The following is a 26256-nucleotide window of genomic DNA, read 5'->3' as shown; positions in this document are numbered from 1 at the left end:
TGAACTGATGGATAAGTAAAGGGTATAAAGAGGAAAAACTAATCATTACGATTTGGGGCACCATAAGCTTATATGCTTTTTAAACTAATACAAAAAAATCCCTAAAGTTCTAATAAAACAAGTCAAGCTATACTTTATGTTAGAAACGTAATATGGGGCGCCTGGGTGGCTCAGTCAGTTGGGCATCCGACTTGAGCTCAGGTCATGATCTCACAGTTCGTGGGTTCGAGCCCCGCATCAGGCTCTGTGCTGACAGCTTGGAGTCTGTTTTGGATTCTGTGTCTCCCTCTCTCTGCTTCTCTCCTGCTCATGCTGTCTCTCTCTCTCTCAAAAATAAATAAATATTTTTAAAAAAATAAAAAAAAAAAAAAAAGAAACATTATAATCTCAGAGGCAGTTAGGAGGTCTTATTTTTCGCACTTAATACAGAGATGTTTATATTTTCACAGACCCCAATACAACCAACTCAAATAGAATCTTTCACATTAGCTACCCAATCTCCCTGTAAATTGGGCAAGACTACAATCCTTTTCTCTAAAGAAACAATAAAAACAGAATCCTCCTCCCAACTTATTCAAACTGCATGTTTTGTAATTGGTAGAAAACCAGAATGGCAGTGTTACTACTTCTTCTAATCACCTATATTTCACTCACATGATACAAAACAAAGATTATGTTCCTGTGACCGATCTCAAAGCAGGGGACCTTCCACCATGAGGAATGTACTGAACGAAGTTCAGTTTCCTCCTCCATGGTGAGAGAATCCAGGTGACTGAATGTCCCTTTTCTCCAACTTGAATGCTGCTGAAAACATATGGCTTTGTGTTTTATGTTCACTTTAAAACCCCTCTTGGGCCAGTTTCAAAACAGACATATGGGCCACGGCCCGAGACACAACTAGATGCTCAAATGAGTCTGCACGCAAATGCCGGTAAGTAAGAACTTGATTCTACAGAAATTGCTTTTTTCTCAGGATCCACCTCTGGCTCACACTCAGATGCCAACAGAATAATGCTGCATCCACAGGGCAGCTCTAAATCAGACTCAGCCCTTCACACGTTCTCAGTTTCACCAACTGTACATATATTTAAGGAACTATGGAATTCCTACCCCATAGCTGTACGCTTCCCTTTGTTTTGAAAACGAACCACCACATACACTTCAATCTCAATCACTAACATGGCTGAGAACATGCTAGGAACATGCTAGGCCTTCGTGAGTACAGTATCATCTTCAACGGTGTGCAACTGCAATCCCACACCTAAATGAAACGTCAGTTAAGAAAAGTGGTATTAGAAAGATCATAGGATGAACAGAATTAGAATGAATACAACAGAGTCTCCACTATTCCTGAATTAAGACAAACTACACGTCTGAGATCTAGCCCCAACCGGAACTGCGTCTACTAGGAAGCAGGACTGTGTGCTCATGGCTCTGCACGGGAGGATCATTGATTTTCTCACACTTTCATCTATCACCTAAATTTTTCACAAGGGACACATAACTACTTTTATAGCTGGGAAACAAAATTTTAATTTTCTCCATCTTCATCAAGTGCCACTCTAATTAATTAATTACAAGTTACGTAAAATTCCCATTGCTTCCAGTCATAAGGACTGTCATCAAGAGCACCGACCGTTGCTAGATCGCTTAGCGCCCCATTGTAAAATCTCACGTGTATTTTAGAATACAGCACTATGAGGAGCTACGCTCTTCTTCGGGAAATTTTTATTATAGCAGACAGCTAGTTGGTGCAAAAACTGCATTCTCCTTTTCTTCCTTTGAAACAGATCTGTTTTTATCTAGGCTCTTTGCTGCCCTAAATAGAAACCATCACCTAGCCTCCTCTGTAGCTAAGTACAGCCATACGATGACAACATTCTGGTCAATGAATTAAGAGCAGAAGATCTCATGTGCAACCATGACAGCTGCTTAAATCAAGTTTACTCAACAAATGTCCTTTTTGCCTCAGTCTCTCCCTTCTTCTGACCTAAACCACGCTCTCTACCACAAAGGCAGACATGATGGCTACCATAATAAAGACCAGCTATCTTGGACATAACTGTTTCCAGTGTTTTATCTGAAGAGAATAAATAATAGAGGAATTATTGTCGGGGCGCCTGGGTGGTTCAGTCAGTTAAGCATCTGACTCCTGGTTTCGGCTCAGGTCATGATCTCACAGTTCGTGAGTTCAAGTCCCACACCAGGAACTGTGCTGATAGCACAGAATCTGCTTGGGATTCTCGGTCTCCCACTCTCTCTGCTTCTCTCTTTCTCACTCTCTCAAAATAAATAAATATTTTAAAAAAAAAAAAAAAGGAGAAAGAACTATTCTTCAGGTCTTTCACTCTTGATACTGGTTTGCTTCCCTTGGTTCTGGCAACAAAAAGTATCCCAAAGTAACACTTTTGGTTCTGATGACCATGCAACTCAGACACAATTTTAAGGATTAATGATAGCATAGTACATACATGATGGTGATTTTCTGTATTTCTCATCCCAATACCAGATTTTGCTTTCCATTATTTTATGGTGTATTTATAAACATTCTTAAATTCACCATACAGTATGTAAGTACTACATTCCTCCACCAATCACCGAAACTCTGTGGCCTAAACACATGAAGGACGCACTTTTACAAAACCATCTTCAAGGCATTAGTTACTAGGAGATATAAGGTAACGGAATACTGAACATTTCAGTTATCACTGAAAAGCAGTATTTGCTATGTCCATTGCATTAACTCAAAAATCAGTTAGGTTATACTCAGTAGCAAGGAAGACCCTACTGCCCAGATTATAATTATGAAATACTTCCCACTAGAAGAAAACAGGGCTACTTAAGAGAAAAGAATGACTCTACATGCAAGACGAGAAATTCACAAGATGAACTTCAACACCTTGCCATGTCTGATAGCAGGGATGTTACAGAAAGATACTACAGTCATTTCAAAAGGACTAAAGAGCCAACTTGAAGAGGCTCCTCCTGGCTAGAGGTGGAAAAACTTAAAAATCGATAAAGATATTAGAAATAAACTAAATCGCAGCAGTGTGATTTATACAGCGAAAACCCAAAAGACAAACTGGTCAACGCTGGAGGATGAAAGGGAGTAAATCTTCGTCTTGAAGGTAAATAAAGCAAAATAAACATCTATCTTGTCTTTTCTATATGAACTTTACTATTAGATAATCAAACAGCACATCCGGGTAAATTTCTCTTTTAGAAGTACCCACTGTAACAAATGAAGACTTCAAAGAGTTGAGTGATCAGTTTTATGACCCCTAATGAATTAATGAACCTAACCAGTGAGTTCCCATGCCTGCCAGTGTCAAAAAAGAGAATACTTATTATGTGCCTTTTGACAAAATTATGCCACTTTAAGAAATAGTCTTGCAAAAAACTAAAAACATTTATGACATGAGACAATTGGAAAATTAAACACTGGACATTTGGTTCTACTGAGGAATTATTTTTCTAAGGTATGACAATAGCACTGTGGTAATAACTGAAAACAATCCCTGATCTTTTAGAGATATATATATATCTTTTAGGCATATTTTTAAACAAAATTATATACCTGGGATTTATTTCAAAATAACAATAAAGGGACAAAAGCAGGTATTTGTAAAGATGGAACAGGAATACGAAAAACAATTTACAAAAAAAGTAACCACAGTAAAAACTTTGAGAACAATTTCAACATTTTCCTACCACAAGTAAACCAGATTCCAACCCATTACTAAAATATACTTACGTGATTATTTACACCACTAATGGGGTTAAAAAAAAAAAAAGGTGTAAATAACCACATAGATATATTTTTGTAAAAAGAAACAATATTAAGAGATATCCTAAAACAAACCTAAATATGCCTAGTGGTACCTCTGGTACAACCACTCTTCGTTTCCAAGCCTGCAGGTCACGCTCAGTAGCAATCTGACTGCGTGGAGCATTCTGATGCATCTGACGAACACCTTCCACTTGTCCGCTACGACGCAGACCAATATTTGGAGGGGACTGGATGTCTAAGCTCAGTCTTCTAAAACCTACAAAAAAGAAACGTCAAAACGGATTCCGAGAGAAATTTCAATCTAATATGCATTTAACACATAATAAGCATATACACTCCACCCAGTAAGACACAAACCAAAAATAAAGACACAAACCAAAACTACAAATCCAAAACGCTTTGTCAGAAAGTATCCTAATGAGACTAAGATCAATATACAGAACACAGAACAAACATCTATTCACTTCAATTTCCATTACTAGACTTTCTGGAATTTTTTAATGCATAGATATTTTCTATTATAATGCTATATTTGCATTCGTAAAACCCCTCCTTGCCTTTTTCAGAACCATACACTAAAAACACATCTTTTTGCAAAAATTAGCATTGCAGAGAGCCTCCTCAAACTGTGGTGGCTCTATAACAAGAGCTCGAACAACATTACCTGTGACTTTAAGAGATAATCTGAGCCACTGAGGCAGGCTAGCTGCCAGAGTGGGTATCAAAACTTCAACAAAATGCAGAGCAGGGCAATGCTGGCCGCACCTGAATTAGAGCTGAGAGTGGATGACAAGGCAACACAGATAACAAGGCTTAGTGAGCCCTAAGCCTGTGCAGAGCTGATTAGGTGGGCCACAGGAGACAGGGCAACCTCTCACAAGCTGGAAGTCAGCTGGATGGAGGACGGAGACCAGCGTGGTGGCAGGTGTCCCAGGTAAAGTGCTTGTTTTCTTAAAACACTGGAGGAAGGCACTTCTGCTATTAATGCAACAGAGAAACTGGGGGCTGTATCCTTGCCTGTAGGAGGCTATAACATTCTTCTTCACCTCTGCCAGCTCTCCTTGCCCAGGGCAAAATCCACGTGGCTAAACACACCCCTGCCTTCTTCTAGCTACAGCATTCTGTTTACCAATCAAATGTGAACCAATTTGCATTGCACGACACACCATACTCTGCCTAAAAGGCAGAGTGATCGTGTAAATTCAAACATTTACATTAAAACAAACTGCCATTGGGGCGCCTGGGTGGCGCAGTCGGTTAAGCGTCCAACTTCAGCCAGGTCACAATCTCGCGGTCCGTGAGTTCGAGCCCCGCGTCGGGCTCTGGGCTGAAGGCTCAGAGCCTGGAGCCTGTTTCCGATTCTGTGTCTCCCTCTCTCTCTCTGCCCCTCCCCTGTTCATGCTCTGTCTCTCTCTGTCCCAAAAATAAATAAACGTTGAAAAAAAAAAAATTTAAAACAAACTGCCATTTAAGAAACATGTTTTGAATTCAGAACCAACAATAAATTCTAAATCTGAATGCTCGAGTAATACTATTATTCTCCAACACTGTGAAGAAAACATGTGCACAGGGTCTCATATCATCACATGAGAACTAACTCAAGTGGTCATAAACAGATTCATTACAAAGACTGTTATTCCGCACCGTGGAGTACCATGATGCTACGAAAATGGATGAGGAAGCGCTATGAGTGGATCTGGAGTGATTTCTAGAATATATCATCGACGGGAAAAAGCAAAGCTGAGAAGAACGCATATGCATCAACTGTGCGGTATTCCTGCCTAAAATATTTAACCTGCCTGTTGGAGAATTTTTCTTTTACGTAGACAGGAAGAAACATTTGGCAAAAATGATACTGAAATTTGTGGCCAAGTAACCCATGCAGGTGTGACACGGCAGGGATGATTTTTGTGGTACTCAAGGCTTCTCTAACGTTCCACAGGCATTTATCTTCCCCAGAAGGAGTTTCCATTTGCTGAACAACTGCCTGCTCCTCGAGAGGAGTTCCCCCACTGAGGAACTATATTACTATCATATGCCAGTCTCAAGAACTTCGCCCTACAAATTCATTTCAAGCCTTCCGATTACAGAAGAAACATTTAGTGCTCTACCCAACTAATCTTTTTTTAATTAAAAGTATTAATTTTCTAAATATTTATTTTTGGGAGACAGAGAGACACAGTGTAAGCAGGGGAGGGGCAGAGAGAGGGGAGACCCAGAATCCGAAGCAGGCTCCGGGCTCCGAGCTGTCAGCACAGAGCCTGATGTGGGGCTCCAACCCACAAAGCATAGGATCATGACCTGGGTCGAAGTCGGACGCTTCACCGACTGAGCCACCCAGGCACCCCGTTAATTAAAAGTATTTAAAGGGAAACCTACAACTGTTTTCCCTTTAAAAAAAAAATACTTTGTTCCTTACTCATTTAATATAATTTTGTAAATACTCTTATTTAGCAGCAAAAAAAAAAAAAGTTTCAATAAACGTCCAAGTACTTGAAAATTCAATGTCCATTTGCTGGCACATCAACTTTACAAAAGCCTAGTGAAGTTCCCTCCAGGCTACTGCTACCTAAGCTGTAAAAGCACACTGCTGAAAATTTTTCACTGCATGTACCGGACAGTGACTTCATTTCCTCTTAGATTTCAGTCATGTTAAGACGCAATAGCTCTCATCTATCCTACCTCTTCGGGGTGTTTCTTCCCCACTGGGAAGTCCACTTGGAACGGTATCATGATCTGCTCCCAGTCTCTGATCCTGCTGCTGCTGTAACTGTCTTATCATCCCATCAAGAACACTGGACTCAGGGCTGCGTTCACCATTATCATTGGTTTGGAGGCTTATAATTTGTTCAATCACCTCTCCATCGCCTGTGAATTCAATGAATGAATACAAAATCATAATATACACGAACAGGAAAACAAACTCAGTAGAGTGCAATTAAAGTTATCATTAGCAATTCTCAGATTTCTTTTCAAAAATAAGCAATTAAAGATATCCTATATATTTATAACTAATTGAGACAGACGAAAGACTCAAAACAAACAAAACCCTTCTTTATACCCAACAGCACAAAAACCTCCATAGAGCCTCTGAAACCCCTGAAGTGAGCAAACAGAAACACGCTTCTGTAGAAGCTTTATTTTGCTGTTTCACACTAATGCTACCCTACCCTCACCTTATAGAAGATAGGTTTCATTAAACTCTCATTTGCAAGGTCTCTGACAAGACCAGAGCAACAATGTGTGATTTCTCCTCTACTCTCTTAATAAAACAAAAAGAGGGGCGCCTGGGTGGCTCAGTCGGTTAAGCGGCCGACTTCGGCTCAGGTCATGATCTCGCGGTCCGTGAGTTCGAGCCCCACGTCAGGCTCTGTGCCGACAGCTCAGAGCCTGGAGCCTGTTTCGGATTCTGTGTCTCCCTCTCTCTCTGCCCCTCCCCCGTTCATGCTCTGTCTCTCTCTGTCTCAAATATAAATAAACGTTAAAAAAAATTTTTTTTTAAATAAAACAAAAAGAGTAATACTATTCAACAAACTGCAGCTATACTACACCTGCCTCTCCCGCTAACTGAACTTGCTCTTTTAGGTGCTCTTTTATGCTTTTAGCATAGCCAGTACACATAATTCCTCAACTACAAAATCAGATTTTTTTAAGTGTCTTTGCTTCTCTATTTTTTCTCTTTTTTTATGTTTTTATTTATTTTTGAGAGAGAAACAGAGCACAAGCAGGGGAGGGGCAGAGACAGAGGGAGACACAGAATCCGAAGCAGGCTCCAGTCTCTGAGCTGTCGGCACAGAGCCCAACAAGGGGCTCAAACCCGTGAAACGTGAGATCGTGACCTGAGCCGAAGTTGGAGGCTCAACTGACGAGCCACCCAGACGCCCCTTTGCTTGTTTATTTTTCACCTAACAGGTTCAGTTAGTATTAATGGATAAAAAGTGTTAGATGGTTGTGGGATCTGGCAATTTACTTGCATCCTACTACCTGAGTTAGATTCCCTTATATCTCATGGATAACATCTCCATTTACCATGGCAATCAATAAAGAACTTACAAGAGTTAAATATCATAACTAAGACTGTCTTAAAACCACTAACATTTTTTAATAGTTTCAAAACATGAGCTAGAAAGGAAAAAGAGGAGCCCTAATCTAAAAAGATAAAAAGATTTTAATTTGAATTGGGAACAAAGATTCCTAAGACCACAACACGGAACCAAAGGGAAAACAGTAGAAAAGGAGACTTCTAGTCCTCTCCTCCTCCCTGCAAAATCCCATAGTCTATATAACTTTTCTTTCACAGCACAGAATATTTATATATAACTTGGCAAATATCATCAGAATAACTGTTTCTAGCTGGCATAATGCTGTTCAAACACTGAAATATTAACATGAAGGCTTATGTGCTACAGGAACGGCCCTCCCACTGGAAAAGTACAACCACCCTGGAAAAACAAGGGTTTTCAGAAACTGGACAACAGATACACAGGACTGCAATCCCCAAGAGAAGATAAACAAGGGAGTCTAGCCTTTTGATTACTCCGGGGAACAGCCTCGAAGCAGCTTCCAGAAGAGGAAACCCAAACAGCATCCAGAGGTCTCACTGAGTGAAGGAGACAGAGATCAGAGGTTGGGAGCAGAGGGAAAGACAACAATACGCAGGGCTGAACATCAGAGAAGAATGAATTCTACAGAAAGCTCAGAGATGTACAGTGAGGTTCAATCGATTATTTGACTAAATAATGATATGGGCACACACTGGGTAAAACTCTACCATACTAGGGGAAAAAACATGAAAAAGCAGTATCCCCAAAAATTCCCAGAGCTCTCACTGAGCTGGAAATAGTCCATGTTCCCAACAGCCTGAATAAACTTCAGAATACACAGCAGAATTGTTTAATGCATACTTCCAATTTTAAAACTCAGAATATTTAAACGTGTGTTCAACACAATGAAGAATACAATGACTGCTAGTGCTTTGGTGCCAGAAGTTTTACACACCATTGCCTCTGTATCATCAGTGCAAATGTCAACACTATAAAAAAAGGTAACTGATATTTCCATATTATTATGAAAATAGTTGTGAACTTGAAGACCCCACAAAAAAGGTCATGGATAAAACTACAGGTCTGCAAATCACACACTGGCAATTCTTGTCCTACAGCAACCATTAAAAATAACTAAAACAGGGGCGCCTGGGTGGCGCAGTCGGTTAAGCGTCCGACTTCAGCCAGGTCACGATCTCGCGGTCTGTGAGTTCGAGCCCCGCGTTGGGCTCTGGGCTGATGGCTCAGAGCCTGGAGCCTGTTTCCCATTCTGTGTCTCCCTCTCTCTCTGCCCCTCCCCCGTTCATGCTCTGTCTCTCTCTGTCCCAAAAATAAAATAAACGTTGAAAAAAAAAGAAAAAAAAAATTAAAAAAAAAAAATAACTAAAACAAACAAGTGTTGCCAGTAAGCCATTAATTAGTGAAGATAATATGAAATACTAAAAAGTAATTTCAAACAAGGCAGGAAAAAAAGAAGAATGGCATAAAGAACAGAAAGGATAAAGAGAAAAAAACAGCAAAATGGTAGAGAATTAACCCTGACCATGCTAATAGTTATATTAAACGTAAATGGTCTACATTTTTCAATTAACAGATAGGTTGTCAGATTGGATTGGTGCCTACAAGAAATCGGTTTTAATATAAAGAAACAAACTGGCTATAAAAACTGAAAAGACACACCATGACAATACTAATCAAAATTGGTTGGATTAGTATATTGATACAAAACAAAGAAATAGGGGCGCCTGGGTGGCTCAGTCAGTTGAGCATCTGACTCTTGATTTCAACTTAGGTCATGATCCCAAGGTTCATGGGTTTGAGCCCCTATCAGGCTCTGTACTGACAGTGTGGATCCTGCTTGCGATTTTCTCTCTCCCTCTCTGTCCCTCCCTGGCTCATGAGCGCACACTCTCGCGCGCTCTCTCTATCTCAAAATAAATAAATAAACATTAAAAACAAAACAAAACCGGAAACAAAAAAAATAGTCTTCAAAAGAAGAAATACTACCAAGGAAAAAGGAACAATTCATAATGATAAAGGAATTAATTCACCAAGAAGACCATCTGAAATGTGTCTGCACCTAATAAAAGAACTTCAAAATGTATATAAAATAGAACCAAAAAGAGAAATAAGATGAACCCACATGATAGATATTTTAGCACTCCTTATTAATAACCCCGAATGGAAAAAAGTCACGTCTGTCAAATGTTAGTAAAGGGATAAGTGAGGGTATATGCATACAGTGGTGTACTATCAACAAACAGGAACAAACAACTGATATGTGCAACAACAAAAATGAATCTCAAAAGCACCATGCTGGGCCGCCTAGGTGGCTCAGTCGGTTGAGCAGCTGAGCATCAGAATCTTGATTTCCACTCAGGTCATGATACCAGGGTTGTGGCATTGAGCCCTGTGTCGGGCTCCATGCTAAGCTTGGAGCCTGCTTAAGATACTCTCTTCCCCCTCTCTCTCTGCCCCTTCCCCACTCACATGCACACATTCTCTCTCCCCACCCCAAAAATATTAATAATAATAATGACAATGATAATAATAAAGATAAAATTTTTAAATTAAAAATTTTTTTTACATTTATTTTTGAGAGAGAGATCGTGCACAAGTGGGGCGGGGGGGGGGGGGGCAGAGAGAGAAAGAGACAGAGAATCCAAAGCAGGTGCCAGGCTCTGAGCTGTCAGCACAGAGCCTGACAAGGGGCTTGAACTCACAAACCGTGAGATCGTGACCTGAGCCGGACACTAGACCGAGGCACCCAGGCACCTCAAATTTTAAAAATTTTTAAAAAGGCACCATGCTGGGGTGCCTGGGTGGCTCAGTCGGTTTCGTGTCCGCCTTCGGCTCAGGTCATGATTTCATGAGTTCGAGCTCTGCACTGGGCTCTGTGCTGACAGCTTAGAGCCTGGAGCCTGCTTTGGATTCTGTGTCTGCCTCTCTCTCTCTCTGCCCCTACCTCACTCATGCTCACTCTCTCTCTCAAAAATAAACATTAAAAAAAAAAAAAATGGCAGGGCGGGGGTGCCTGGGTGGCTCAGTCGGGTAAGCATCCAACTTCAGCTCAGGTCATGATCTCACAGTTCCTGAGTTCAAGCTCCGCATCGGGCTCTGGGCTGACAGCTCAGAGCCTGGAGTATGCTTCGGATTCTGTGTCTCCCTCTCTCTCTTCCCCTCCCCCCTCGTGCTCTGTCTCTCTCTCCCTCAAAATAAATATTAAAAAAAAATTTTTTTGGGGGGGCGCCTGGGTGGTGCAGTCAGTTAAGCGTCCGACTTCAGCCAGGTCACGATCTCGCGGTCTGTGAGTTCGAGCCCCGCGTCAGGCTCTGGGCTGATGGCTCAGAGCCTGGAGCCTGTTTCCGATTCTGTGTCTCCCTCTCTCTCTGCCCCTCCCCCGTTCATGCTCTGTCTCTCTCTGTCCCAAAAATAAATAAACGTTGAAAAAAAAAAATTTTTTTTTTAAAAATTTTTTTTAATTTTTAAAAAGGCATCATGCTAAATTAAAGAAGCCAGATACAAAAGATTTCATATCGCACAATTCCATTTATATAAAATTCCTTAAAAAGACAAAATTAAAGTGACAAAACAGAACAGTCATTACAAAGGACCAGAAGACTCCAAGTAAGTCCAACAGAACTTTTGGGGACCCTGAATGTAGTGGTGGTTACGTGACTGCTTAACATCTGCCAAAACTCACTTGACTTGTACACTTGAAATTGGTGAATTTTATTGTATGTAAACTATACTTCAATTAAACTAACAAAAAATAAACATTTGAAAGAGTAAACATACAGTGATCTACATTAAGTCTTAGCGTTAACTATAACTGGTGATTAACTTTTAGTAAATCAATCCTCATCCCAAATCCCAACAAAACATAAGCATTTTTTTCTTTGCTTAATAACATCTGTATGGAGACACTGCTGGGAACAGATACAAAAAAAAAAACAAAACAAAACAAAACAAAACAAAATAAAAACTCTGCCCTTGACGAGGACAGGCAAAGTACAAGACGGGACTCAAACATCTTGTGCCAGAAAGGAAGGAAGTGTTCAAGGGACTCAGAAAGGGAACAACACTCAGCCTGAGACTCTGACACTCAAATCTAAAATTACTATGAACAACAAAATAATGGCCGTTATGGATTATAACCCACTATATAACAACCTCTAAGTCCATATTAAAACTTAATGAACTACGTAAATATATAAAAGGAAGGCTAATAAAATGTAGATGCAATGACGACAGAGTTAGGAAACAACCATTCTGCAACCTTCATAACAACAACTGATTCAGGCAGAAACCATCAGTGGATCCTAAAACTTATGGGTAAAGTTTAGTACAGACCTGATTATTTGTCTCCTATCTCCCTACACATTTCTTCTTTATAGTGGAGAAAGTGCACTCGGCAGGCACCACCTTAACCAAGTTTTCAAAGACAACATTACCCCAACATTTGGACAAAACACAATCAGAAGCAAGCATCCTGACGTGATGCTCCAGGAAGGCTACAACATCATTTATTCTATTCTGTATTCTGCCAAAAACTGTACAACCTGAACGTTATCAATGATAAATTTAATGTGCAGTCCCATACTGAAATCCACATCAGGGGAGAACAGTAAAAGCTTTAAGAGATATTAGAATAACAGACAGAATTTGATTACAGACAATAGATTTGTGTATATGTATTTAATACTGTATCAGTGTTAAATATCCTGCTTTTGGTAACTCTCTATGGTTACATACGAGAATACCTGTGTTCTCAGAAAACACATATTGACAATTTAGAGATAAATGAACATGCAGTCCAACTTAAGTCTCAAATGGTTAAAAACAATTATATGTATCTAGAGATAGAATGATAAAATATTGCAAAATAGTAACTTGTGAATCTGAAAGTACATGAGTTCTGTATACTATTTTTTACATTTAAAAAAAAAAAAAAAAAAAAAAAAAAGACTTTGCACTTACTTGTTGCCACATAGCCTAGCTGTGGAACCAAATGTTCATCTGCGGAATTTTCTCGGCCTGGCACTAATCTCTGATACTTAGTTGGATGAGGATTTCCATCTACATCTACCAAGAACGGTGGAGGCATAAGGTGAGGAGCCTGCTGAGTTTGCTCATCTAAGACATAATTATTAGAATCTCTAATCAGTGGTCGATAGTCGGTATGGAAGAACATCTGATCAGGAATCTGAAAAAAGAAGTTTACAGATTGACTTTTTGGGGTTTATATATGTTAAAGAATACAAATATTAAACATTTATAATCTGAAAAACCAATTTACAATTGGAAACCAAATCAGTACACCTAACCCATTTTCAAAATACTGTTACTACTTATTTTACTACTATAAGAAAGTATTAAGAATGACCTTTTCAAGACACACCAAAAAACGGACTCTTGATCTAGAGAACAAACAGATAATTACCAGAGGGGAGGTGGGTGGGGGATGAGGGAAGTAAGTGAATGGGATTAAGAGTCCACTTCTCTTGATGAGCACGTAACAGACAGAACTGCTGAGTCACAACTCTGTGTACCTGAAGCTAATGTAGCCGACACTGTATGTTAACTACACTGCAATGAAAACATTTTTTAAGTGGTTAAAAATGCTACCAAAAAATAAAAAACAAAACACCTTTTCATATGGCTTGCTGCATCCAAACCCAAATATCAGAAGGTGTCCGTGAGAATCTGTACAGGCAAAATGCTGTCCATCCTGTGAAAATTTACAGTCAAAAACAGCTCCGTGTCCTTGTCCTTCAATCTAGGAAGCAGAGAGAAAAGGTTATAACCAATTCTGTACAAGCGTTTTTGCTTTATCAACTGTTTGCTGCCAATTTCCTGCTACAAACACATCACTTCTCAAAGAAAATCTTTAAAAACAAATTTTGCATTAAGCACATGTATTTTCAGAAAATAAAATTCACTTCTAATTCCACTAGCCTAGAAAAATATCTCAAAAGGTATTCCAAGGAGTTCTCAAAATGACAGAATGAAAGATCATAAGCCAATTCGAAGTAAAGGCTTTAATTTCTTAGAAGTGAAAATGACAAGCAATTTCATAAACTTCTGTTTCAATACATAGCAAAAGGCTACTAATAACCCACAAGATAAATGATTAAAGATCAATGAAGTATGGTATTCATGAACTAAAATCAGTACTTCTCTGGAGTTTAAACTTTCCCCTAAGATGTCTGACCACTGTATGCAAAAGTGTAATCCTACCAAGTCACAAAGGTGCACATATAAATGCCTAAACCTACTTCATTTCAAACTACCACAAATTTCAGGAAGGATGCTCCTATTACATCATGAATATTGCCTTAAACAGACTGCTTTTAAATTTTTATTCTTGCTCTTCAGCTGTAATTATATTAGGTTAGCACTACCAATTTACAGTTAGAGGAGTTGTTTCACTGACAGCATATCGCTATTGCATGCATGGTTGTTGTCTGAGCCTGTAACTTTCTAATAAGTAAACTTTATGCCAGGTTTGATCAGTGTTGGAAGATGAACCATCCACCCACTAACTGCCAAAACAAACTTACACCATGCCCAAATACCTGCTTGAAAATCAGAAGCACTTTACAACTGCTATACCACACACAAATGGGCACCGATTAACAAATTTAAAAATTAAGTTCCTGGGCTATTTAGGGCACAGCCCTATTATGTATCCACATAATACATATACAAATTTCTGTTGTCTCATAACATAAAAAGGAACAAATGGTATAGAAATACTTTTCTATTAATTTTTTGTGAAAACACAGGAATAGAGATTCACCCACACAGTCCTTCGAGGAGACACCTCTACAGCCCAACCCTCATCCTGGCACCACTTCGCATCGTGGCCTGGAACCTCCAAGCCTAAGTAGAGGTAGGGATCCCTGGCTTATAGCTCAAAGATGTTGGCAGCTACTCTCCTGTCATACGTGGAGACCTAAGTGCAATAAAAGTTTTGCTAAGGTACCTGCTGAAAAGGAAGTTTTCCTGAGCAGGCCAACCTATCTAAGCAGAGTAAGCCAGACTTGGGTTTCTACCTGTAGTTTGAAGAATCCTCCAGTGATTCCTGACAAAATGCAACCTGCATTTTGCAATTCAATACAATTCAATTGCACAGCAATTCAATGTCACATTAAAGATTCTTATCTATTTCAAGAAATCTTGTAATGTCAGTAATTTACAATCCTAAGTAATCTAACAGAGAATTGGGAGCTCTCAGCTGAACAGTGAAGGTAAGAAGAACTCTGTATACACAGCAAAGTCTGGGTGTCTCACCAAAAGTAAGATCATTGTTGCGCACTTGAGACTTCTTTGGCTCACAAATTGTTTAGCTTATATTCTGCTTAAAACCTGAATTAATGTAGTTTTCTGTTCTGATGAGTTAAATGCAGGGAGTAATGTTTTTTGGGTGGTTTTTTTTTTAAATCTTTATTTATTTTTGAGAGAGAGACAGCATGTGAGCAGGGGAAGAACAGAGAGAGAGGGAGACACAGAATCTGAAGCAGGCTCCAGGCTCTGAGCTGTCAGCACAGAGCCTGACGTGGGGCTCGAACTCACAAACTGAGATCATGGCCTGAGCCGAAGTCAGATGCTCAACCGACTGAGCCACCCAGGTGCCCCTCAGGGAGTAATATTCTTAATGAGTTTTAAAGAATAATTAAGAAAACAGAGCCACCTATAAATTTTAAGACCACAGAAAAACTGCCGGAAAGACTTATTTTTCCAATAATTCAAACCCACAGAGATGTAATTTTCAGAGATGCCTAGTAACACATGTTCAGTTTGACCATACTGTTTGAGTTTTTTAAGTGCATTTTATGGTAATAAATATAATAATGCATATAACTGTCAAGAATTATCCAAAATAAACATACTGAAATAAAATTTTAAGGTTAAAAAACACAAAACACATGGACTCAGATGGCCTTCAATCAAAGATCTAAGAACCACTCATCTATCTACCCTGCTACTAGACTGCCTCCAAAATGAATTACAATTTGAACTGAAACTCAATATGAATTGTACAGTAATTTTATAAAACATCTCACATGTGTATCAGTCAATAGTCTTAACAACACAGAAACTCTTTTACACAGTAACTACCTCAGAATTTACCCTAAGGAAATAATCATGGATCTACATAAGCAGCCATGGACCGGGATATTCAAAAACCACTTAAACACTCAACAACAGTTAAGTTCACTACATATGGAACTTTCTGAGAAAGGCTGAAGTTAGAGTTAAAAATACAACTGCAAATTCTTTAAATACATTTAAGATTTTGGAAAACATTCTATGTAAAATGAAAAAAGACTACAAAACTATGCAAGAATGCCAACTAATAAATATGGAAAGAATAATGCCATTAAAAACCATCACTCGGGGGCGCCAGGGTGGCTCAGTTGGTTGAGCGTCTGACTTCGGCTCAGGTCATGATCTCTCGGTCCATGAGTTCGAGCCCCGCATCGGGCTCTGTGCTAACAGCTCAGAGCCTGGAGCCTACTTCAGATTCTGTGTCTCCCTCTCTCTCTACCCCTCCCTTGCTCGTGCTCTGTCTCTGTCTCTCGAAAATAAATAAATGTAAAAAACGAAACACCATCACTCATGATGTGGCTATTCCTGCAGGACCCCGGACAGCCTTACTGATCTAAGGGCCCTCACTCACCCTCAACAACTGAACCAGTTTTCACTATTCACAATGAGGAAAGCACAGCCCGTTCATCATCTGTTTACTGACTCGTTTATGCATTTGTTCATGCTAACGTTACTCAGAGTCTGGTAAGAGCAACGGATATTTGGTCAATTAATTATTTCTGTTCAGGGATTCACAATACTTATTTTCATGTTCCAAATCACGCAGTAACTTGCCATGGTTTCTCCTAATCCAATAAATGTCATGTTGGTTATATTAAAAAAAAAAATAGCACTGGATACTAATGTTTGTAAGTGAAAATTTAATGAGGAATAGGATATTTACAGAGTCCCAAAATACCTCCTGAAAAAATAAGTTTAATAGTTACAAAGAGGAAAAACAACTATTTTATGGTGGGGAAACCTGGCAACTACCACCTTACCAAATATTTGAAATTATCACCACTAAGGGGCACCTGAGCGGCTCAGTCAGTTGAGTGTCCGACTTAGGCTCAGGTCATGATCTCACGGTTTGTGGGTTCGAGCTCAGCGTTGAGCTCTGTGCTGACAGCTCAGAGCCTGGAGCCTGCCTTGGATTCTGTATCTTCCTCTCTCTGCCCCTCCCCCACTCGCGTTCTGTCTCTCTCAAAAATGAATAAATGTTAAAAAAAAAAAAAAAACTTTTTTAAATTATCACCACCAAAAAGAAGTATTAACAGAATCAAATCATAAAGAAACACCAGACAAAAAAATAGATGTTCTGTAACATTACTTGCCTGTACTCATCAAAAAAGTTACAACGTGGGAAATAGAAAAAAAGAAGGAAGAATTGTTGAAGAATAAAGAAATCTAGAAATAGGGGCACCTGGGTGGCTCAGTCAGTTGAGCGTCCAACTTTGGCTCAGGTCATGATTTCACAGCTTATGAGTTCCAGCCCCACACTGGGCTCTGTGCTAACAACTCAGAGCCTGGAGCCTGCTTTGGATTCTGTGTCTCCCTCTCTCTCTGTCCCTCCCCCACTCATGCTCTGTCTCTCAAAAATAAACATTAAAAAAAAAGTTTAAAAACAAAAAGAAACCTAGAAACATACAGCCACTTAATGTAATTCATGATCCTGAACTATTTAAACACTGTTTCAAGGGGCAAAATATAACTAAAAAGACATTACTAGGACAACTGACAAAATTTGAATATGGATTATATAATGCTACTTTATCAATGTTAAATTTGCTGGTTTTGGTAACTATCTTGTGGTTGTAGATGAGAAATTCTAAAAAAATATGTAATAGGATCCTAATTTGGTTTTAGAATATTCCATATGCAAAAAGAAAAAAGGCTGGAAAAACCCAACAATGTTTGTGATTTCCTAGATGACTTTACTATTATTTTTACTACAAAGTATTCAATAAATTTAGTGAAAAAGTTATATACAATGAATGTAACTTTGCCAATTTAAAGAAATTCAAACACATTCACACATATAGAGAGCTAAATTAATAGCTTTTGAAAATCTTTCCTTCATGTGACCCAGTTACACAGAGTGTAAATACATATGGCTGTCGGATATTTATTAGTCTTTAAGTATCCTGACTGCTAGAAATATAAACTGCCGAAACACACAGATCAGTTTCTGGCCAACCATCATAATCCAGACACGTGAAAGCAATGCAAGCATACGTGAAGATACACCTCGCTTACCATATTAAAATAATGTTTCATCTTGGTGCCTTTTGTAATATCCCATATAAATATGCTGCCATCGTGTCCTGCAGATAACATAATTCTGGAATCAAAGGGATGCGTCTCCAAGACAAAGACTTCATCAGCATGTCCCTTTATTCAACAAAATCATATAGTTAAGGAGAGTTCGCAAGCTTGAACTTTCAAATTAAAAACCCGTATTGCCGGAGTACGTAAGGGCTTTTAAAAATGTGTTAATGACAGTGATTTATATATTAGTATAAACACAAATTTCTACTCATTTAATAATATCAATGGAACATACTGTGTATTAATTTTATACTTTCAGAAATCAAATTACAGTTCAAAAAAAATCTTGATTTGTTATATTGTATAAAAACTATTTACCAGTAAGTTATGAAGCAGCTGTCCAGTGTAAGAATTCCACACTTTAAGGACATGATCATTCACGGCTGTGACAACAATGCTATCATTCTGATTCCAAGCTATCATTGTTACTTTGGGTTTCATAAACCTTTCCTCTTCCAAAGATAAGTCCCTATGAAAAAACACACAATGTGTAAATTCATTTGAATGGTACAATCAATACGAAAATAGCAAAAAGTAATCTAGTTCATGTATATACATTATCATATGTCTGATACACATCTGACCCACAGCAGATTATCTATAAACAGATTATGGCAAAAATGGAACAGGGAGGGGATGACTTAGAAACAGTTGAGTCTGAATGAAGGCAGATGTTAGGACACCACCACTGCTCATAAAGGCAAAGCTTTTTCTCTCTCCCCCTTTTATTATTCCCTTCCCTGACATCAAGCCCTATCAGCAATAAAGTTGTTTCTCTCTCCAGAGAAGATGACAAGAAATTTTAGGAAAACAGAAAGAAGGAAAGCATCTTCACATCCCCAGCACCTAGAAAAGTGCCTGACATACAGATATTCAATCTGTTTAACTGTACGTAAAACTGTACTCATCCCTTTACAGTGCCCTACAGGCGGTTCCTACAGGCTCTCTTGGCAAGAAAGGCCTGGACACAAACACCTGCAATGATTTGCAGCCTTTATGAACATGACATGCAAAGTCTCTCTGTAAAATATACTCGTAATACACAGAGATAGGGTAAGGCCTAGCTGCGTTTGAAATCAGAGAATACATCCCAAGAAATTATAAACATAACATTTTTTTTAGTTTTTTTTTTCATTTACATCCAAATTAGTTAGCATATAGTACAACAATGATTTCAAGGGTAGACTCCTTAATTCCCCTTACCCATTTAGCACACCGCCCCTCCCACAACCCCTCCAGCAACCCTCAGTTTGTTTTCCATATTTAAGAGTCTCTTATGTTTTGTACCCCTCTGTTTTTATATTATTTTTGCTTCCCTTCCCTTGTGCTCATCTGTTTTGTCTCTTAAAGTCCTCATGAGTGAAGTCATATGATATTTATCTTTCTCTAATTTCACTTAGCAGAATACCCTCCAGTTCCATCCATGTAGTTGCAAATGGCAAGGTTTCATCCTTTTTGACTGCCGAGTAATACTCCATTGTATATATACACCACATCTTCTTTATCCATTCATCCATCGATGGACATTTGGGCTCTTTCCACACTTCGGCTATTGTCAATCGTGCTGCTATAAACATGGGGGTGCATGTGTCCCTTTGAAACAGCACACCTGTATCGCTTGGATAAATGCCTAGTAGTGCAATTGCTGGGTCATAGGGTAGTTCTATTTTTAGTTTTTTGAGGAACCTCCATACTGTTTTCCAGAGTGGCTGCACAGCTTGCATTCCCACCAGCAGTGCAAAAGATCCTCTTTCTCCACATCCTCGCCAACATCTGTTGTGCCTGAGTTGTTCATGTTAGCCATTCTGACAGGTATAAAGTGGTATCTCATTATGGTTTTGATTTGTATTTCCCTGATGATGAGTGATGCTGACCATTTTTTCATATGTCGGACGGCCATCTGGATGTTTTCTTTGGAGAAGTGTCTATTCGTGTCGTCTGCCCATTTCTTCACTGGATTATTTGTCTTTTGGGTGTTGAGTTGGAGAAGTTCTTTATAAATTTTAGATACTAACCCTTTATCTTATATGGCACTTGCAAATATCTTCTCCCATTCTGTCGGTTGCCTTTTAGTTTTGCTGACTGTTTCCTTTGCTGTGCAGAAGGTTTTTACTTTGATGATCCCAGTAGTGCATTTTTGCTTTTGTTTCCCTTGCCTCTGGAGACGAGTAAGAAGTTGCTGCGGCCGAGGTCAAAGAGGTTTTTACCTGCTTTCTCCTCAAGGATACTGATGGCTTCCTGTCTTACAGTTGGGTCTTTCATCCATTTTGAGTTTCTTTTTGTGTATGGTGTAAGAAAGTGGTCCAGGTTCACTGTTCTGCATGTCGCTATCCAGTTTTCCCAGCACCACTTGCTGAAGAGGCTGTCTTTATTCCATTGGATATTCTTTCCTACTTTGTCAAAGCTTAGTTGGCCATACCTTTGTGGGTCCATTTCTGGGTTCTCTATTCTGTTCCAATGATCTGAGTGTCCTTGTGCCACAAACATACATTGTAATTAAAGAAAACCACCATAAGAATATGGAAGAAGTATCCCATAGTATCTCTCTATATAAGCACAATGGAACACAGACAAGAGAATAATCCTAACTAGATTGGTTAGGGAAAAGTGTAACATAAGAGGCAAAATGGAGTAAAGGCAAAGACTCCATGCTTCACTTTATTTTTTTAAGTTTATTTATTTATTTTAGGGGGGGGGAGGCAGAGAGAGAGAGGGAAAGAGAGAATCCCAAGCAGGCTCTGCGCTGTCAGCACAGAGCCTGATGCCAAGCTTGATCCCATGAACCATGAGATCAGGACCTGAGCAGAAACCAAGAATGGGACGCTCAACCGAGCCACCCGGGCTCCCCATCCATGCTTCACTTTTTTTTTTTTTTTCCCAACGTTTATTTATTTTTGGGACAGAGAGAGACAGAGCATGAATGGGGGAGGGGCAGAGAGAGAGGGAGACAAAGAATCAGAAACAGGCTCCAGGCTCTGAGCCATCAGCCCAGAGCCCGACGCGGGGCTCGAACTCACAGACCGTGAGATCGTGACCTGGCTGAAGTCGGACGCTTAACCGACTGCGCCACCCAGGCGCCCCAATGCTTCACTTTAAACTAAAAGGCATTCACCTGTTAATAGCTTTGAACCAACAGACATTTTGTCCTTCACCAAGTTGATCACCCAAGATTAGAACACTAAAACGAATATACCCATTAATTCTTACATACAGAAAACTCTGTTTTTCAAGACTGGAAAGAGGTAAAACTTTAAATGAGAAAAGACAATTCCCACCATGGGGGGGATTTCAGGCAAAGTGCTCTCCAAGGCAACAAGAAAACTGAGCAGTTTTCTGTCTCAGTAAAACTTTCTATACTGAAGTTTTTACATCGATGTTCGTATTTTGCTTAATAAAATAATTTTTCATAGGTGAGTGTGATTTCAAATTATCCTCTTAATAGTGAAATAACCTTCACTATTTCAACCAATCAAGGACTAACAGTATTCACTCCCACACTAAGGTGCTTTTGAGTATCCAGACGGATCATTTTTCAATCATGGTAATGGTGTGATTTGTTTGTGAACAAGGATTATCAGATTTCCAGTACATCTTGCTTCCATTCCCTACCACAGATCATTTCACAAAAATGTTAATATCTCATTTATTTTGAAACCAAATTAGAACTGTTTGAGACACAGCAGAGAATGAGTTAATTTCCCCTACAATTACTAAAAATAAAGCAGACATGAGGATTTCCAAAGGACTAAATGTGAAACATTTCTCAGAAAAACTGATAAAACCTTTGACATGGCTACCCTACAGCAGGCAGTGTACCAGAAACATAAATGTAAGCATCAATTCTTTGGGAAAAATGAGATTTACATATCTTATGTATCTATCAGATATGCAGGAAGCAGCCATTCATTTAGATCACTGCTCTTCCTAACAGGAAGTGGCTCCAATCCCCTGAACACAGCAGTCAACCACCAGGGAGAGAAGGACCAAGTAATTACAATGCACCTGCTTCCACTTACCCTGAGACTCTGGTCGCCATATCCAATAAAATGCTTCTCCATTCCAACTGCTCGAATCTCCAAATCCGTGCTGTTCCGTCTCTGCTACCACTTAAGAACCTTAAAATATTCAGAAAAAGATCTTATGCTCACAAACATGCCACTAAGAACTACAGATAAAATCACAAGCCAGAACACTTTTAATGTAGCTATTCTGACCGCAAGTAAATGCAGAGGTGTTATCTCAAAAGACAGGGATTCAGAGCTTATCTGAATGGGAAAAATTGGTTTGCTGTAATTTGCCTGGCCCTATGGAGTTAATGCACATTTCAAACTCATTCAATAGCTTGTCAAATAGATGGAGTTTTGAGAAGACAATGTGCACGAAGTACCTGGACAAGGGAAAATAACTAGGAAGAATTAAAGGTGTGTGTGTGGGAAAATCAGTAAGAGCAAAAGCTCCATTTTAGCATCTTTACACTCAAGCTAATTCACGTTGGTCACTATGTAAAAATACGTCCATCTTTTAACAAGAGAAAGTAGTAAAAACCACAGTTTAGGAAAGGCACCTGAAAGACACTTGGGACCATAAGAGAGTATATAATTTAAGTGACAATTCTGTCACATGACACATCACAGTGGTTGATTAGAAGAGATTTTTTTTTTTTTTAACTACTCAAACATCAGGAATTTTATTATCTTTACATCTAATTTTCCTGCAAATCAAACACTTAGCCAGTAGTGAGTTAAGGAAAGCTACTTTTGGTCATAGGAGCTGGTAGAAGCTACAATTCTAAACACTTGCATTTAATGTGTCCCTCCCCACCCCCCGACAGACACATTTCATTCAATTCATACAATTACTACTAAGTACCTGCAATTTGCAAGGCAATGTATTAGCTGCACTACTATGCAGCACAGTATGTTTGCCTAAAAACCCACTCACAAACACAAAAACCCTTACTCACCGATCACCATTGTTACAAAATTGGATGCTATCAACTTTATCCTAAAGGGGGGGAGAGGGGCACAAAACAAACAGAAAAGTGATCAACCCTCTTATTTGTAAACAAAGCAAAAAACCCCCTCCATTTTAGAGCTAGAAAAACATCTGGTTTAGCACAAGAACAAGAATCTGTGCTGCTTAGTTTCATCATTCAAACGCGTATCTTACATTTAGGTGCAAAAACCTAATGTGAATCTAATGAGACTATTAAAAAAAGAAGACTTCATTCTAAATTTAAAACTGTATTTACAATGAATTACATCTGTGTAAAAATTCATGTGGAAAGTGATCAAAACATAAAGGTTTTAACAGTTGAAAACAAGTCCTATTCACTTTGATGATTATTTAGGTTCAAATGTTTTTCCCTTTAAAGTAATCTGGATCTGTTTATCAAATAACTTCACAGAACTTCCTACAGGAAAAAAAGATAACCTGACCACTGACCAGTATTCTAGAATCCTGAGAGCTATCTATCTTACTATACATTAATAAAAGAGCATTCTGATTTAATTAGTGTGATTAAAAAGAGTAGTCCCCTTGAAACTAACCCCACCCAAACTGTCACTTAAAGCTGAAATAACCACCACAAAATATTAGCACTGTCACATACTTGTCAGTAATATCCTTCACCTTTATACATGCAATCCCTCCTATATCTAAAATTAAAATCAAGAACAATTTCGTTAGCAATATTTGACCATGTACCAACAGGAATATTAACGATTGGGGCGCCTGGGTGGCTCAGTCGGCTAAGCGTCCGACTTCAGCTCACGTCACGATCTCGCAGTTCGTGGGTTCGAGCCCCACGTCAGGCTCTGCGCTGACAGCTCAGAACCTGGAGCCTGTTTCAGATTCTGTGTCTCCCTCTCTCTCTGACCCTCCCCCGTTCATGCTCTCTCTCTGTCTCAAAAATAAATAAACGTTAAAAAAAATTTTTTTAAAGGAATATTAACAATTAATCTACAGAATTTTATAACATGAGTACTTACCGTGTGGCTTTCAAGTTCCGCGATTTTTTCAGGTGCTTCAAAACCCAAAAAATACATTCTGATTACATGATCAGTACTACCTGTGGCTAAAAACATACCACCTGCAATAAAAACGTCAAGGTTAAAAAACTTGGGTTTGTAACAAATATCCAAACAAACCAAATTTCTGTATCAAATTAAGCAAAATCTCTTATTCCAAAACTAAGTTTATCTCAATAGATCCATTTTATAACTCATTACATAAAGACTTTAATATAATGCAGAGCAATGTTGCAATTTATAATAAAAAATACATACTGGGTCTTCATCCCTATTTCTGGCACAGAGCTCCTAAAACCCTTGGAATTTCCTAAGTGACAACACTGATAAAAGTATCTTGATATTCATAACAAACCCATTTCAACCACACCAGAGCTCACATTAACAAAGTTCACATTAATGGGGGTGCTGACTGCCGGAAGTACCAACCGTGTGATCAGAGGGCTCCCCTGACCTCCGAGAAGTGGGGGGGAGGGGGAGTTGAATCGATCACAAATGATTTAATCAATTGTACCTAATAGAGCCTCCATAAAAACCCAAAAGGAAAGAGTTCAAAAAGCTTCCGGGTTGGTGAACATGTGAAGATTTGGGGACGTGTGGCATGCTTAGAGAGTGCCCCATCCCACACACTTTATCCTCTGTGTCTCTTCCATTTGGCTGTTCCTGAATTATATCCTTTTATAAGAAGCTGGAAATCTAGTAAGTAAAATGTTTGGGTTCTGTGAGCTGTTCTAGCAGAATAATCAGACCCAAGGAGGGTGTTGTGGGAACCTCCGATCTTTAGCCCATGAGTCTGAGCACAGGTGACAACATGATCTGGGACAGGGAGAGTCTTGTAGGACTGAGCTCTTCACCCGTGGGATCTCACACTATTCTTTAGGTAGATAGTGTCAGAACGGTACTGAACGAACTGTAGGACACCCAGCTGGTGCTAGATACAGAATTGTTTGGTGGTGTTGAAAACAAAACAAAACAAAACAAAAACCACATAAATCAGATGGGACTTTAATTTAAAAAGTAATTCAACCCAGAAATATTCACTATCTCCCACTGCCTTACAAACTCTGGGCAATGACCCTATGTGCTACTAGTCTAAAGATGACTGACAAAAGGGGCTCTGCTTTCGAAAGAACCTCACACACCCACACCTCGCTTCAGAATACAAGTTCACTCATTCAAGTTTCCAGACTCATGGGGGGAAGTCTTTGACGTCGCCTAAAAAGAAAAACTACTACCCAAGTTCACTGTGTAAGAAAAGAAAATGCGGAAATGATTTCACCAGGATGTGTGGAAAACAAATTCAAACTATCAAAGTACACAGTGCAGCCTGTTAAAGAGAATCAGTTTTGGTGTATCTCACCACGGACACATGGATGCCTTAAGCCTCCTTCTGCCACCTATCACAGACTCTGATGGCCATTAAAAATCAGAGACTGGCAGAATGGGACAGTGAAAGACAAGAAAAAAGTTAATTAAATAAACATCATAGATTAAATCTAAGTCATCTACTATCCATCTGAGAAAGGCTCTAAGCAATACTGTGGCCATTCAATAAAGGCTAAAATAAAACTAAGAAAAAAAGAATGACTAAAGTTATCTTACCAACACTAAAAGAAGAACAAAGCATCTGAACACCTGGTCTAGGCTTCTCCGTGAACTTCAGGGGACGTGGACTTGAAAAGAAGAAGATGTCGTTTTAGAACTCATTAGTTTAACACATTAACAGGGTTCAGAATACTGGTTTGAATCTAGCACATTTAAATAGTATGACCTTATTTATGAAGCACCTCACAGTATGTCAAGTATCTCTGCAAATAATATTACAGCTGGATGGGTTCTGGAAGACTGTTCAATCCCTATGTTCACAAGAACGCTACCACACAGCAAGAGCAGACCTACCAGCCCCAGTCTTGTAGCTGAGGGGACTAAAACCCAGAATGCAAGTGAACCCGCCATCAAGGCTGTAGGACGG

At 39.1% G+C, this 26256-nt stretch overlaps 1 protein-coding gene across 1 annotated transcript in view; it reads right to left on the bottom strand.

Moving 5' to 3' along the window:
• BRWD1 (bromodomain and WD repeat domain containing 1) overlaps positions 1 to 26256 on the bottom strand; it is a 127771-nt gene that overhangs the window by 60014 nt on the left and 41501 nt on the right. The window contains exons 10-19 of the mRNA XM_040483906.1: positions 25887 to 25957; positions 24246 to 24346; positions 23219 to 23259; positions 22272 to 22370; positions 18574 to 18724; positions 18184 to 18318; positions 13484 to 13612; positions 12814 to 13039; positions 6473 to 6658; positions 3863 to 4046 (exon numbers count right to left, since the gene is read on the bottom strand). Of these exons, the coding sequence (XP_040339840.1) occupies positions 3863 to 4046; positions 6473 to 6658; positions 12814 to 13039; positions 13484 to 13612; positions 18184 to 18318; positions 18574 to 18724; positions 22272 to 22370; positions 23219 to 23259; positions 24246 to 24346; positions 25887 to 25957 (1323 nt within the window). The remainder of the gene's footprint in view (positions 1 to 3862; positions 4047 to 6472; positions 6659 to 12813; positions 13040 to 13483; positions 13613 to 18183; positions 18319 to 18573; positions 18725 to 22271; positions 22371 to 23218; positions 23260 to 24245; positions 24347 to 25886; positions 25958 to 26256) is intronic.

Source organism: Herpailurus yagouaroundi, unplaced genomic scaffold (assembly GCF_014898765.1).
Source record: "Herpailurus yagouaroundi ecotype Mexico unplaced genomic scaffold, PumYag 162, whole genome shotgun sequence".
NCBI classification, from domain to species: domain Eukaryota; kingdom Metazoa; phylum Chordata; class Mammalia; order Carnivora; family Felidae; genus Herpailurus; species Herpailurus yagouaroundi.
The sequence above is the reverse complement of the archived record's forward strand: the minus strand, read 5'-3'. Positions and strand labels throughout refer to the sequence as shown.